Source organism: Phyllostomus discolor, chromosome 15 (genome assembly GCF_004126475.2).
Source record: "Phyllostomus discolor isolate MPI-MPIP mPhyDis1 chromosome 15, mPhyDis1.pri.v3, whole genome shotgun sequence".
NCBI classification, from domain to species: domain Eukaryota; kingdom Metazoa; phylum Chordata; class Mammalia; order Chiroptera; family Phyllostomidae; genus Phyllostomus; species Phyllostomus discolor.
In genome coordinates, this window is record NC_040917.2 from 18,512,952 (window position 1) to 18,528,963 (window position 16,012).

General features: G+C 46.0%; 1 protein-coding gene across 1 annotated transcript in view; it reads right to left on the minus strand.

Annotated features, from left to right (window-relative positions):
- Positions 1-16,012, minus strand: part of LYPLAL1 (lysophospholipase like 1) — a 50,327-nt gene that overhangs the window by 26,256 nt on the left and 8,059 nt on the right. The window contains exons 3-5 of the mRNA XM_028531356.2: positions 10,327-10,496; positions 5,709-5,824; positions 4,713-4,944 (exon numbers count right to left, since the gene is read on the minus strand). Of these exons, the coding sequence (XP_028387157.2) occupies positions 4,713-4,944; positions 5,709-5,824; positions 10,327-10,496 (518 nt within the window). The remainder of the gene's footprint in view (positions 1-4,712; positions 4,945-5,708; positions 5,825-10,326; positions 10,497-16,012) is intronic.

The window sequence follows — 16,012 nt, forward strand, 5'->3', positions numbered from 1 at the left end:
TCCACACCGTGACTTCAAAATCAGGCCAGCTATTACAGAGACGACACAGCGGGAGGGACCGCTGCCTCCCCTGCGAAAGCAGCACAGAGGCAGCGGGACTCTCGGGCGGCTACAGAGGAGGGAGCTCCGGATCCAGAACGTTTGCACGTCCGTGAGTTTTCAGCTGTGCTTTCCGCGCTAGCAGCCGGTCACCGTGGCCACAGGGAAGGGCGTGGGGAGGGAGAGCTGTGTGTCAGCCCTGCTCACCGAGAGCCCCGAGTGGGCGCTTCGCTTCCTTAGGCCCCCGTTTCCCTGCGTGGGGAATGTCATTTCCGCATTCCCTCCGGCAACAGAAAAAATTTTGATTCTGCCCCACCCGGTGTGGCTCAGTTGGCTGGGTGTTGTCCTGCAAAGCGAAGGGTCGCCGGTTCGATTCCCAGTCAGGGCACGTGTGTGGGCTGGGGGTTCAGTCCTGCTGGTCGGAGCGTGCACGAGAGGCAACCGATGGCTGTTTCCCTTTGACATTCGGTGTTTCTCTCCCTCTCCTTCTCCCTCCCTCACACTCTCTCTAAAAATGAATAAATAAAAAGTAGAAAACATCAAAAAAAAATTCTATGGCTGAGCTGAGATGGTGTTAACCAGCCGCCCAAAATCTTGCTTGACATTTCACAGGATAATGAAGAAACCTAAAAAAAAAATTGCCATTCAGCTACTATTTGAAATTGATATATGTTTCATTTGCCATTCAGAAGTTCTGTTTGTAGACTGGACTGGAGATCGACTGCCCTGGAAGTGCAATTTTTGAAGAGAACCATTCGTTTGCTCCTTCTGCCAATTTGCCGTGAACTTCGCTTTGAACGCTTCTTTCTCGTTACGCGATAGAGAACTTGGCTTAAAGGTTCACACCCAAGGGGGAGACTTCTGTCTCTCACGGATGTCCCCACCCAATTTTTCAATTACAATAATTTTATTGGCAAAGGAGAGCATACCAGAACCGGCCAAAGTGAATATGTCGAGTGTATCTCTAGTTTCAAGTGGACAAGCCAACAACTGATTTGGAAAAATTGGGATGGGAAGAAAGAGGGAAATAATGTGAAAACAGAGTGATTTTTAAAGTAGTGCTGTGCCCTTAAGACTAGGTAGGGACACGACAAAGCAAAACAAAGAAACAATTATGAATTAGCTACAATAACACAAAACGAAGCAACAAGCTATTCTGAAATCACTGTTAAAATGAATTTAAAATGGAATTCAAAAGCATCAAACTTTCTCATCACTTCTTGAGAGAGAGAGAGAGAGAGGGATCCCAGAGGCTGTGAACTAAACTATTGGCAAAAACATAACTCACTAATGGGCATTTTGCCCAAAATATGATTTCTTCAAAACAGGATGTCCACGACTCATCACAGAACCGTGGATTCCGTTCCCAAGATAAAAATCATGTATGGCTTTCCCAAGCAACCCAAAATAAGAGGCCTAAATAAAGGCACAAAGGTAATGCGCACAATAATGGGAAGGCAGCCCAAAAAGGTGCTTTAGGATAATAGTCTATGTTTTTGTGAATGTTTCCTCGGTGTTCCGAGAGAAGCCTCACACTCCCGTTCTGACGCACTCAAGGACCAGACGGGGCGAAGGCCTCTCAGAGGGGAGCAGTGGACTCAGAGGGGCATGCACAGGAGGGCGTGCACAGGAGGGGCGTGCACAGGAGGGGCGTGAACGTGCGGCTGCACCATAAGGTCGCCCAGGGAGTCCTCGGTGTCCATCTCTCTTCCCCTCCGCTGGGGGGGGGTCAGGGAGACAAGTAAGTGCATGTCCCCCTGCAGTGGCCCGAGGGCTGAAATGGGGGCTGTTCTGCTTTATAAAAGTGCCCTTGTCTCCCCTGTCCCCAACCCTTCTGGACGAGAAGGTGCCAGCAGGGACACGGGGAGAAGCAGTGGCCTTCCACGTACTAGAAGAGGACAGAGATTCCCTGCAGGCGGAGGAAAAGCAACAATGACGGAAGCTGAGGACAGAGCAACCTGGACTCCGGGAGCTCGTGGGGAAGAGGGAGGCCTCGACGGTCCCTCACCGCCTTTCCCAACGACCCCCGGGGCCTTCCTCAAAGCGGGGAACACCCTGCCTGGTCCCCCAGACTGTCCCGGGCATTCGCCTGCCTGCCGGGCCTGCCGTCCCTCCAGAGAGGGTTCAAAATGTGATTGCCATTCCTTTAAAAAAAAAAAGGTTTTATTTATTTTTAGAGAAAAGAGAGGGGAGGGAGAAAGAGAGGGAGGGAAACATTAACAGGTTGCCTCTCGCAGACGCCCTGAACCAGGGACGGGCATGTGACACCAGCGACCTTGCGCTTTGCAGGATGATGCCCATTCAGCTGACCCCGCCGGTCTGGGTGACTGCCGTTCTTCCGTACCTTACTCAGAAGTCTATTTGGACCGCAGAGGACGGCCCCGGCCATGCACCAAACCCCCCCTCACCATGACAGAAACCGGCTCTCAGCACGTCCTCCCCGGCTAGCTTCCCCACGCCCATTCCCACGGCGGTCACCTATCTACCCTGTGGTGTGGACAAACGGCACGGCCTGGGGTGACTTCCCCGGGCACCCTGTGTGCAAACAGGGACTGAACTCCCCTGTGAAGCTGAACGGGGAAACTCGAAGGCTTATGGGCTGGCAAGGAGGCCACACTGCACAGTGTCACCTGTACCTTTGACGGCTGTGGTCCCACTCCAGGGGCCTAACAATCGTCAAGGAGGTGTTAGCTTGTGTCCCCGGGAAACTTGAGGCTTTCATCTTCCTTAAGAGACTTTCAACTGTTTTTGGAAAACCACAAACAGCTCAGGTAGCTCTCAAATGACTGTGGAGATCCCTCCAAACTGAAGCTACCCTGGGTACTTTGGCATAGCTTTCTGGGGAGAGGGTAACCGATTTTTTATTTATGGGCAGCTTGGGGTCCAGGATTCCTACAAGGGAATCACCTGATTAGTATGGTTGGCATGAAGCTGGTGCCCCTCCGCAGCCAACATGATAGGGGATACCCGTTGGTCCCTGGAAGCATTTAGGTCCACTTCAAGGTCATGGCTGTTGGGGAGGGTACATCATGCTACCCTGTGTGCTCCCAGACCAAGGCGAAGCCCGTGTAACTGCTCAGACATCCTGCTTGGATGAATGCTTCTGACCAAGTGGGAAGGACAAGCAGACACCTGAGGACAGCTGGCCCCCTGAGGGACATCCTCAGGGGACGGGACCAGGACCCTGGGCGCACAGCTGAGGTCAGAGCTGCAGGGGTGTCTTTCCAGGCCTGGAGTCCTGTTCACAGTCATCTTAACCCCACACTATAGGAGACAAACGGAGCTGGTGTGGCAGCAGCTACCAGGCTGGGTTCAGCAGTGTGACAGATGACACGAGCGTGGCCTGCCTCTTACCCTGAGCGCAAGAATCTGCCGGGGGCTGCCCCTCCCCTTCCGAGGAGTCTGCAAGTCTCTACGCATGTGCGTTGGTTCTCTGCAGAGTCCGCGCCCTCCCCACGCGCTGGAATGACTCAGCGCCCCAGGCTGCTGAAGCAGCCGTCCCTGCCTGTCCTACCTGGATCCTCTTGAACTGTTTGCATGCTTCTGGTATTTTCTGGAAATGTCTGTATGGCTTTGGGAAATCTGCCCTCTTACCGTAGATCAAGAAATCCCTTTTATATGATAAAGACTTTGTGTTTAAATATACGCTGGCTACATGCAATCTGGGTATTTTCCTTTACATCCCAAAGCATCGTGAACTCTCCGCAGCCCAACTGCTCGTCCGTCCCTCCTTTGTTCTCTGTTCACTCGGTCATTTGTCAGTTGAAATCCTCAACTTCCGGTAAGGAATACACTTAACATCCTTACCGCTGATAATGGTATTTCTTATTAAGTCGTTAGTGGAGGAAAAAATGCTATCAGGAGCTGTTTTACTTCACTTCAAAGATTACAAAAAGTAATCAAAGTCATTATAAAAATTCAAACAGAAGCAATAGAGTAAAAAAAAAAGTCTCCACTCTCTCCTCTCACACAACTGCATTCTCCCCAGCATGTAAACATACATAGTGTACTGCTGTGTGCTTTCTCCTGGTTGCCGTTTCTCCTCTCCCGGGTGAGACAGCACCCAGGCTGTTCCAAGTCCTTTGTCCTGGGGAAGAAGTGTTCGTGTGGGTAAAGCGAAACGCGGGTTGGGACGGGACGAGAGGACAACGGCCGCGCAGTTTCCTGGGAGGATCAGACCTTCAACCTGGTGTTCCTGGCCTTAGCAAGGACTTTGCAGGCTTCAGGAGACCATGCACGTACGGACAACAGATGCCTTAAGATGAGCGAGTACTAGACACCGGAGGGTCCCCCTGTATATCCTGTCTTGTGGAGGGGGCCCAGGTTGTGCATGACCTGGGAAGAGGCAGAGAGCATGTGACAACTGAGAATGGACACACGATTGGCCCAGTGGGGAGGGGACTGGAGTTGGGTAAAAGATTATCGTGTTAAAAGATTTAGCTATATATCCTATATGCAGATTAGCTTGTGAAAATATAGAGATATTTGTCTAATGTTTACCTTAACATGCTACTACCGTCGGTGGTGCTAAGAATTACAGTAACAAATAAGTCAGCAAATTGTCGGTATTTCTTAGTATTTTAATGGTCACTGGTCACATGATACACTGGCAGTCAAAGTTGCTCCTCACAGGGACATTCCGTGTGCGGGAACGCGTCCCCCGCGTTACTCACGGGCCCCTCCCGTCTCTCCCGGTAGCTTTGCGAGAACCCAGGACCGGAGTCTCTCCAGCTCCCCGGGGCAGAGCTCGTGCAAGAGCCCCGGGAAACTGTGGTAGTCCACGCGCACGCCCAGGGACCGCAAGGTGGCGCTCGTCTCCGCCCCCCAGGACGGGAGGACGAGCTGGTCGGCGGTCCCGTGACACTGGAACAGCTCCGGGAGCGCGCCCTCCCGCGTCTGAAGAGCCTGGAAGAGCACACACAAGTGCGACGTCTGAGAACTGCATTCGTGACAGCAGGGAGCGGGGGGGAAACCCCAATTTTACCGCCGCTTCCCCATCTAAAGGGAAGGAAGAGGCAGGGGTCACTGCACCCCCACCGGCAGGGACATACCGGCCGGCTGGGCCAGGCGCGGCGCAGCGCCTTGGGGGCACCCGGGCCCTGCTGGGCGTGACCTGCACCCACTCCACAGAGGACTCTGTCCAAAGCCATCTGGCGTTTCCCGAAGAAGCTGTGTCACTGGGGAAGCCATGCCCCTCACCCAGGGTGGAAGGAGGGCGGAACCCAGAGCCAGGGGCAATGGAGGGAAAAATTACAGCCCTGTCCTCATCGCTGCACCTGCTATTTCTGCTGTCGGTAAGGAAGCCGCACCTCCGCCACGGGTCACGCTCCCACGCGACAACACTGCTGTGCAGCGGCCGTCAGCACTGGGGTGGATGGTTCTGATTCTGTGCATGACAGATGCACACTCAGCCGTAATCGTGTACAGGCTTGCGACATATGAAGGCCACACATACACCACACGTGGTTGTTTTCATCCTTTCCCTTCCACACCTTGTGTAATGCTCTCTGCACAGGACATTTCCTGGATACTAATGACAGCTGGGATAAACCATTCGACTAATTTGGCCGTGAATGGTTATTACTCATCAATTTTGTTTTAGTTTCAATGGGTGAATATTTCATGGGTTTTTTTTTTCTGTTGTTCTTTTTTTACAAGCTCAGACTTACCTGGTAAACAGCAGAGGTTTTATTCAGAAAGCTGGAAAGTGCGAAGACTCCCGCCACATCTTGATGGTTTCTGTATGCTAAATGCATCGCCATGCACCCTCCCATCGAAAATCCTCCTGAAAGAAGCGAAATGTACTTCTCAGAAGAAGTAGAATACACACAGCAATAATTCAGAACAAGTTATATCTATGCCAGTCCTCCATAAATGTTTTTTAAAATATATGAAGACCTTCAAAGCGAGATGGCGCTAGTTTCGTCTACTGTAGAGCTCACAGAAAAAACAGCCGTAGTAACACCACCTGCTCTGTGTCATCACTGGTGGAGATTTCTCATAAACGGAGCTAGAATTGAACAAAGCGATCAATCACATTCACCAAGGAAAAGAACTGATGACTAAATGGGTCATAGTATGTGTTTTTTAAATTTCTAATGTTCACGTACATTTTTTATACTTATGAGTTCTCACACTGCAACTAGAATTAATAACATTAAGCTGAGCCCTTTGAGACCATAAATTTGAATTCACTGTGAACTCCTTTATGGATGAAGGGAACTTAAGCCCCAGGAGATTACATGACCTGCTTAAGACTGTACCCCTGGTTTCAGCTGCAAAGCTAGGACTGTGGAAATCCAGATTGCTTGCCATAGAGTTGAATGTACTCCTACTATCTTCTGATATTTATTAAAATATAATTATTTTATTTAGAGCAAGCTGGTCATATTATTTGGATCAGAGATACAAATGTATGAGTAAAGATTACCAGCCTTGGGAAGTTTAGAAGCATAATATGTGAATAATTACAGTGTATGATAAACAGTACATCTGCGGTTTTCAGCGTATCAGAAGGAAATAACAGGGTCTCACCAGTAGCAGCGGCTCCCCAGGGACGAAGACAACTTGAAAGGCTGTTTCAGAATAACCCCCAAACCACTCCCAGATGCAGATACAGCTAATTAGGGGTCCACGAACAGGCTTGGTGGGAGGGTAGGGAGTGTAAATATCTCACAATTGTACGTGAACTTTGCATGTGTGCATCAGATTCCCAAGAAAGTTAACAGCCACGGGCATCATTATCCATGAATCTGTGCCTTACTAAGTCTTTGGCAAGCTCCATTAGAATATGAAGAGCTTAGTGTAGAGAAGATTATTTCATTTCCAGTAAAATTGGATGGCTGAACAAGAAGATTTCCAGGGTTTCCATCAAGTTTTGAAACCTATTCTTTAATGCTTAATACTCACTTGTAAAATTAAAACAGCAAGGACTTCAACATGTTCAGTTATTATTAATACGGAAGTCTACTTTCCGTTTGGGGATAACCCTCCGCATCTTTCGGAACAGACCTGCGGCCTTCCTTCAAGGTCACAGGATCGGTCTCAGCAAATGCTCACTTCTACTCCCTTCATCTCTTCCAAGCTATCGGCTCTTTTGTGAAAGTCCAAGACATAAAGACGACACTCGCCAGACTGGCAGGTTTGCGTGAGCAGGACATTTTTGCCTAGAGCAGCGCCCGGCACATAGTAGGTGCTTCACAAATCCTGAGTGACCGAGTGAACAACTGTCAACTGCAGTTCCACGAGGACATTTCTGCAGGGAGACACAGCCACACCACCAGCCTGACGAGAGCAGCCAGCACAGAACACGCTTCCCCACGCAGGGGGCGCCACTGTGGACACGCACAAGGCATCCTGCAGGCATTCGGCCCGCGTTCACTCCTCCCGATTTACGAGGAAGAGAACCGTACTCACTGAAATCCTACCACCTAAACCCTGAGCGTCAGCCCCTTACCCGCTCGGACTGCCGGGAGGTGGCCTGCCACTTCTCACCAGCTGTCCTGGACAGTGCGGTCGCCTTCAGTCTAGGACGCCACGATGAAAAGGGACTTTGTGTATTTTTTTTTCCCCCAACAGAAAAATTTAACACAAAGGACTAGTTATTTGAATTCAATTTCCATCTACATGTCTAAAATGCAATATAAAATATACAGTTCAATAAGTAAATACCAAATAGTAAACTCATTGTAGGTAATGGTTATAATGTATATTTATAGTTGCTGGCAAGGTATTAAAATGTCAAGAGTTAACATTTCAACATACATTTAAGATTAACGAGCTGAATAAAACATGTTAAAAAATAATAAACCCAGCTTTTATGAACTCCTTAAATAAAATAAAATAGAAACAATATATAAAAAACTATAGCAGGGGAAAAATGTTAATCTATCTGAAACAAAATCCAGAGGAAAAATACTTACAATTCAAGTGTACTGTCAATTGAATAGGATTTTTAAAATGCAAAGAAATCTGCCCTGCCCTCCAAATTTCAACAATCCTTCCATTTAATTTATATCATTATCCTTCAGACTGAACTGTGATAAAGTCTCAAAAGATTTGGGGATGTGTATTTATTTGTACATTTTCTCTCAAATACAATGTATAGGAGAAGCTCAACATTTATCATCTTCTCTGCAAGCCCGTTGGAAGAGCAGTTCCGGTGCCTGAAAGTTCTGCTAATGACTGAAGAGTCGTAAGTGGCTTAATTAATACACACATCAATTAAAAGAATGTAGAATGCTATCACACTTCAGTTTTAGCTCCAAGAGAGAACTACAGAAGAACCCTGTATAATAAGGCCAGCCCAAAGGGACCCAGGGGATTCTCGTGGTTGGCTTCCTCTTGGTAATTCCATCTATCGCTTCATTTTCATTTTTGGAAAAGGTTGATATAGAAGTATCACATAAAGTGTTTCTACCATACGAACGGAAATAAAAGGAGTCATCTAAAATCTCACTACTTATACATAGCTTTGGCATTTTTAAAAATTACTTTTTTTGTGTAATACTGATTTGAAAGTCTTTCAAAAGATCACAAAACTCCATAATTGTAAATTTATTCATTGAACACACAGTTACTAAATGCCTTCTATGTGCAGAGTATATACAGTATTTAATGGTTACATTACATTCGTTCCTATTAACAGACCACCAATTCCTCAACCACTTTCTTCACGATGGGTGTTCAGAGCATCCACAAAAATTACTCAGGTATAATTCCAGAAGCGCTTGCTTCTCATGGCTTCCAAATTCTGGTTGTAGGCTCATGTGATCAAAATTCTTACAATCTGGTCATACTATTTGTCAGGTTCTATACATTCCAGATCCAAGTTAGGCCTAAATTAGATCGATTGTCTCTTAACAACAAATTATCACCACCTAGTGGCGGGAAAGGGAACCTCACTCTGTACAGAGTTCTTGACTGAGTCAATGGATCTGGGTTCTAGTCCCGTTCTACTTTACATTGGCCAGCAATCTCTTTGATTTTTAGTTTCATCACACCTGAAGTAAGAATAAGCTCCCATTTTATCCATTACAAGGATCAAGAGAGAGATTACATATGAAAACAACCTGTATAACTTAAACACCATCTATATGGCAATATATGAAACATGATATTTAAGGGCAATTTAAAACCTGTCAAATGTAACGTGAATGTCAACTATTTTAGTAGTGCTACCACCACATGTACTTTCCAAGCACAACAGTACACACAAGGGAAATTACATGCACCTTTTCTCCTTTAATTTTTCACATTACCCAGAAACACACCAGCAGGAAAGGAAGAGTTTCAACACAAGACGCGGACAGACAGGCGGCTGTACTGAGAAACTGTTTACACTCTGCACCCTGGACTCTCTCGCCGTGTCCATCACACCAGAGCAAGACAGGATAGTGAAATGTCAACTGTAATCTCAGAATACAGGCCTTGCACCCGGCTTCATTTGTGACTGTGTTGCCGACACTGAGAAAGTGATACAAAGTCACCATTTCGTTGCCTGGGCTCCCCCTCTCAGCACGTCCTCTGCGGAGTCACGGTGGGCACAGACACAGGAAAGCAGATAAATGCACTTCTCATGTCTGACACTCTTCATGGAGACGGGACTCTTCGTTTGCTTTATAATTCCATTATTAATACAACTCATTATACAGTAGTTATATTGGAAAAATCCCTTCACCAGAATAAGTGTGCTGTACCATACACATCTGAAACACCCCACCTCATTTCTGTACGGATTATAGAAACAGAGATATTCTAGTTCATGTGTTTGATGACCACAGAAAAAAAGGGGATTAAGGAGGAGAAAAAGCTTACATGAAGGCACATCATATCCCCTTGGAGACAGATCGCTAAAGTCACCGAACAGCAGTTTATGATACGTTATTCTGTGATACGAACTCTGAAGAGTTTCCTGTTCATAAACTCAATGTTGTATTTTGACGGTGTGCTTTATCTTCATCATGGCGATAGCAGTTTAAACATATTTCTAAAGCTTAGGCTAATTAAAATAAATTGTTTTAAAAGTTGAAATGAATAATCTCTTACTTGGAAATGAAACATGGGGTTCTCAAATTGTTGTCATTAAAACGAAAGTGAATTAAAATTTCATGAGCCTTTGTTTATGATTCTAATATCTTTGAAACCCTTAGTATGTAAAGTTTACTTGAAACTATGAGCAAGGCAAATGACATACAAGTGCCTCTCAACAACACTGCAAGTTCAGTTCAACATACAGGATTAAACAAAGGTGGAAGGAGTTTAAATCACAATATTCGAAGGTCTCACCTATTAATATCCTGTTCTTCTTGATGCCACTCTTCACTTCGTCATCGATCAGATCTGTGAGCACCTGACACATCGCATCGATTGACTCCAGGTGTTCCGGGCAGTCGTTGGATATTTTGAATCTGTCAAACCACACATTGGAGATTCCCCCTTTCATAGGAGTATAGGGTCTATTTAAAAAAAAAAAGAAAAAAAAGTAATATTCAAATAGATGTTTTAATCTCTAAAACATTATTTTGAATAATCTCAATTTCCTCCAAGTTCTGTGAGTTAAAAATTCCATATTAAAAGCTCCCCATGCACACGGCATTAACTCACCTGTGTGTACACTGATTCCACCAACATTTCCTAATGCCAGCACCTCTTCACTCTCTCCATCTTCTAAAATTTGTGATTTCTCCAAAGAAGCTTCACAAAAATTGAATTTTATATATATATATATATATATATATATATGTGTGTGTGTATATATTTTTCTGCTCAATTCTTAAGAAATGATAAAACATGTCTACTATTTTCTAAAAATTTAACTTTTTTCCTTTAACATGAGAACCAATTATTTTAGTATTCACAGCTAGCTGAATAATGTTTGTCCATGCAAAAAATTCAGTACCTCGAGTGTGGAAAAACAGTTCACCAGCATGCTTTTAAGAGTCGGTTAATGTGTAGCACTCAGGTATGAAAGGTGAGCTAGTAATTTAAGGGCATTCGGATAGAACCCCCTAGAGGGGGACTGGCTCAATTTTTTTTAAATGGAGTTGGAACTATCTTGGACCCGCTCAGGAACCCTGGAAGGAGAGGGTCTACGGGACACACGTAGCCCTGGGAGCCCTCAGCACACAGGTACCCTGTGCTGCTGGTGTCCTGTGGGCCTCAAGCTGGGTGCTTTGTGGGACTTAGAAGACTCTTTATGTGATAAGATGCTTGAATCAGGTGTCTAGTTGAACAAGGTCAATCTTACAAGATCCTTTACTTTATGCAGAGCCCGGTGGTTACAGTATTAGTGGATCTTACCCCACTCACTGTACACTTGTACTCTGGAATGTTCCATTAGGGTGCCAGAGGCACCCAACGTGATCTGAACGGGATGCACACCTCTGATGACCACAGAGGTGGAGTTCCTCCTTCCGCCACCATTCGGCCCCACTTCGGGGCTGGCTGGCTGGCTGGCTGGCTGTCCACTCTCACCCTCCAAAGTCACTGGAGGGCTGGAAGACTCCGGTTGAAACTCCTATCGCCAGTGAAAAATCCGGGGGAACCTCGGCAGACCCAAAGAGCTGGAAACGTTCAGTTATCCTTCTCCTGCCCACCCCACCGAAAGGGCCCCCAGTCTGTGCAGCCCTGCCCCTGGGAAGCACGCAAGCTCCGGGGCCCATGGGTGGGCTGGAAGCGAGCAGGAGAACTCCTCCACGGTCTTCCGCACCCAGCGGAGCAGCCAGGAAGTCAAGAGGAAGACATTTGGAAAGTTTCTCAGGCAAAATGAAGGAAATCTGGAAACGAGAACTCATCCACACAGGAACTTTTGTTTATTTACTAAAATAGAACCATGTTATAAACATTACTTTGCAGCAGGCTTTCTAAAATATTGAATGTGTTGTTTTGAATATCCCTATAAGGCAGTACATAGAAACCTAGCATTTCTCCTCGTTTATGAAGATGCAGATTTGTGTGTGTGTGTGTGTGTGTGTGTGTGTGTGTTGTTTTGGTCTTTTCACATAAATTTTATTTACTTTTTGCACCATTCCTCCTCCCCAGTCTCACTTCCCCCATGTTACCCTTCACACTACTCCAACCATTTTTATGATCTAAAATATATCCTCAAATGTTTCTGTAGGTACATTAAAACATGCATCTTTACAGGACATTTTTTGGAGCACTATTGCTTTTCAAAAGTTAAAATAGCCTATTTGCTTTTCTTATGCACCTTTTCTCTTTTAATGATCCCTCCAGGAAACCCTTCCCCCTGACACAGTTCCCTCCTGGATACCCTTCCCCCTGACACAGTTCCCTCCTGGATACCCTTCCCCCTGACACAGTAACCTCCTGGATACCTTTCCCCCTGACACAGTAACCTCCTGGATACCCTTCCCCCTGACACAGTTCCCTCCTGGATACCCTTCCCCCTGACACAGTTCCCTCCTGGATACCCTTCCCCCTGACACAGTTCCCTCCTGGATACCTTTCCCCCTGACATAGTTTCAGCCCACCCTTGGAATGGCTACGTAACACCTTATGACAAAGGTGGCCCAGGCTAGAAAGCCATTCCCTTAACTAATGGGCATTGGCCTGGTCCTCAGGTTTCGGCCACTGAGAATGCTGCATTACACACATTTGTTACATGCTTTTACATACTGGAACCTTTATGCCTAGGGAGGAGTCCAAAAACAGGACTGCTGGGTTGGAAGGTATAATTTTTATCTTAAAAGATGTTTTACAAGTGCCTTTCTTAAAGGCTATAAAAATTAATCTGTCAACAAGAAAAGGGCAAGACGATCCCTTTGCCCAGAGCACTGCTACCAGTCGTGGCCGAACACTCAGTGCGGTGCGGGCAGCTGCACTGGTGACTCACCCGTCACGACACGGGCAAACGCTTTGAGAGAGCCTTCACACACCATTCACTGAAGCCGAACACAGGCTCTCACAACAACGCCAGCCAGTGCACTGACACAGATGGGTTCCCAGAGCACTCACCTAGCAGGGGAGCCTGCACTGCAAGGGGCCTGCCTTCCAGGAGATAATTCTGGTTTTTGCGGGCTCCCCTTCGTGTGTGTGATGAATGGACTTCTCTCCAATGCATCTAGAGTGGACTAGTTCTATACTAGTCTTGGGAATCAAGAAAACAGTACTCAACTCATCTGTGTTTGGGCATTCAGGTGAAGAGCACGGGTTGAGAAGGCTCTATCTTTGTTGTGCTGCTGGTCTACCTGCCTACCCTGTGTGAGGCCGTATTGACGGCGGGTCACGTAGACCCCCTCCCCCTGCCATCACCTCCACCAGGCTCCTCCTCGGCTTTGTCCTGCCTATTGTCAGGAACCCATTCTTCTCTGCTTATCTGAGAAATCATCGAATATTTAGTGAATCTTTAAATAATTCCAAATAATTGTCCTTAGAGGTCCCTGTGGGCCTTGAGCTAGCATGCAACTTTGTCTGGGGATTGACGCCACATGACAAAGGTTGGAGGGGACAGACGGGCAGACAGCCCTCCCCAGGACCCGCCGCCTTCCGACCCCAGAAGGCTCCTCCTGCACCGTCCTCAGGGCCCGGGAGAGAAAGCCCCGCACCGGCTCTTTGCTGGGACTCCGGGGAGCCCACGAGCTCCCGTTCCTGCAGACCTTCCGACCTCAGGAGCTGCTTCGCTCAGAGGCGAATAAATTGGAATCAGGAGGAGAGAGAAGACAGCATTTCAAGCCTCCCACATCCCAGAATCCCTTTCTCAGGATGAGCTTTCTTCGAGTATTCGGAATAAGACAGCAGGCACTTTCCACCCCCTTTGTCACAAAACCACGGTGATCTTCTGAATGAAAACCCAACGTCCCACTCACTTCAAAGCTGACCTCGACAGTTGTTCTCCTGAATCATTTCTCCTTCCCATCATTTCATTCTGCTCTTTCTCTAAGTGTTTATTTGTCTGTCTAAGCACTTAAAAAAGGATGATATCATAGGCTAAGATATGAATCATTCTGGGAACTCAGCCATTAATTGAAAAAAGTGACATTCATTTTCCTTTCCGTCTCTGACAGAACCTCACTCGCTCCGAGATAGATGTTCTACTGAGATACGATCCCAGTGTCAGCCTTCCTAACGCAGTTGCTTTGTGTCCTAGTATCTAAGAAAATTAAAATTCTGTTCCAAAAAGGTCAATGGGAAAAATTTAATGACACAAGGAATAATTTAGAACTCTTCTGTTCCGAAAACATAATCTCTTCAGATGTTAGACTAACCTTCAAATAAAGCGTAAAAGTGAGATAGCTCTTTAAAACAGCTAACAGACTGGTGCATATGTTATACTCATTTACCTTCCTTCTCAAATAAATCACTTTATTAGCTGGCATAAAAGAACTCAGACATGACCACAATAAATAAATATGTTAGGCGAAGAACATCTGTGTGGCTCCTAAATCAATCAATCAATCAAACCATTGCACACTGGTCAAGTATTCAGCTGAAATGAAGGGCCCAAGGTTAAAAAAAAAAAGGAGTTGACATTCAGCCTGATACCAAGTTCTGTTCTGATCTGTGTTCCCTGAAAGTCATAAAATCAAAGGTCACTCATGACCTTTAAGGTAATGTCACCTGGCTGTCTTGCCCTGTGACCTCATTTGGTAGTGCTCGCTCGCTCCATACTCATGTCCCCTCCTGCTTTCCTTCTGACAGGACGACCGACCACCTTACTGGTCCAGGGGCTCTGCACCCGACACGTCCGTCCCTCCCCCACCACGTTCCTGCGTGGGCAGCTCCCAGGATCCTCTGTTTCAGCTTCAGTGTCACTTCCCCAGGGGACCCTTCCTTGAGGCTACAATTCAAAGCCCCCCTCCCTCCCTCCTGGGATGAACACACAGTCTCCCTATCTTATTATCCTACTTAACTGTACAGCAGTCATCACTATTTCAAGTTACTATACTGAATTTCTTTCTCCCCATTTCTGTGTGAGAGCGCGGACTTTCTTCTCACAGGGACACCTCCAGGGCCAAAAATAAGTGCTTCCCAGATGACGAATGATGGGGGTGGTCCCTACGTGTCACCTGGGTAATGTGTATCAGTGTGAAATAGGAGTATCTAAAATTGTTTTATTTAGGCTTTAATTCTTCTAAAATCCACGTTGTGATTTCTCGGAAAAGGTCAGATTTCTCTTTTGTTGCTTTTTCAAAAAAGAACATTCCTAAGAAAACAAGTTTTTACATAGAAACAGGTATTTAAATATGCACTTAAAATGCTTACCAAACAAGTAGGCCTATTTCTACAAAACAGCCGTTGTTAGCAGCAAAGTGTACTTGTAGTACAGACCTCCTGGTGCGGGGAAGCAGGTCCCTCATGCTGTGCTTCAGAGGGAAATCTGACATGCCAGGCCAAATATGAATCCATTGTCTACTGTACCCAAATCAAAGTGCCTAACCCTTTAGACACGTTGGGGGGATTTAATGAAAAATATAAGGATTTAGGGAAAGATATAAACACGTACTTCATGTGAAAAAGCAGTGAATAAAAAAGTAGAGGTACTATGCAAATCCCAATTACCTTTAGAATTTTTCAAAACACCAAGAGAAACTATATACCATCATATAAATTATTAATGGCTTGTTATTATTTTTAAAATGGAAATTCTAATAGTAAACCCAAACCAAGCAAACTTCTAATTACAAATACAATTAAAGTATGTCACAGAAATGAAACTGTTTACTGAGCACGCCAGTTACACAGAGTCCAAATTAACGTCATGAAAAAAGTGAAGCAATATTTTCCATTTAAATCAACCCAGCAAGCTAACTGCTCACTTTTGCTTAATATGCCCCCAACTGAGCTGATTAAAAATATCTATTAAATAAGGTTGAGGTAAAGGAATACCTTATAGCCAAAACGGCAATTTACAATCTAATCAACACAGACTGATACGCTGCGATAGACCACAACTGGGTGAGTGTAACAGACTGGTGCTCTCCCCTTGCGTTCTCTCAAGTGGGTGTCACGT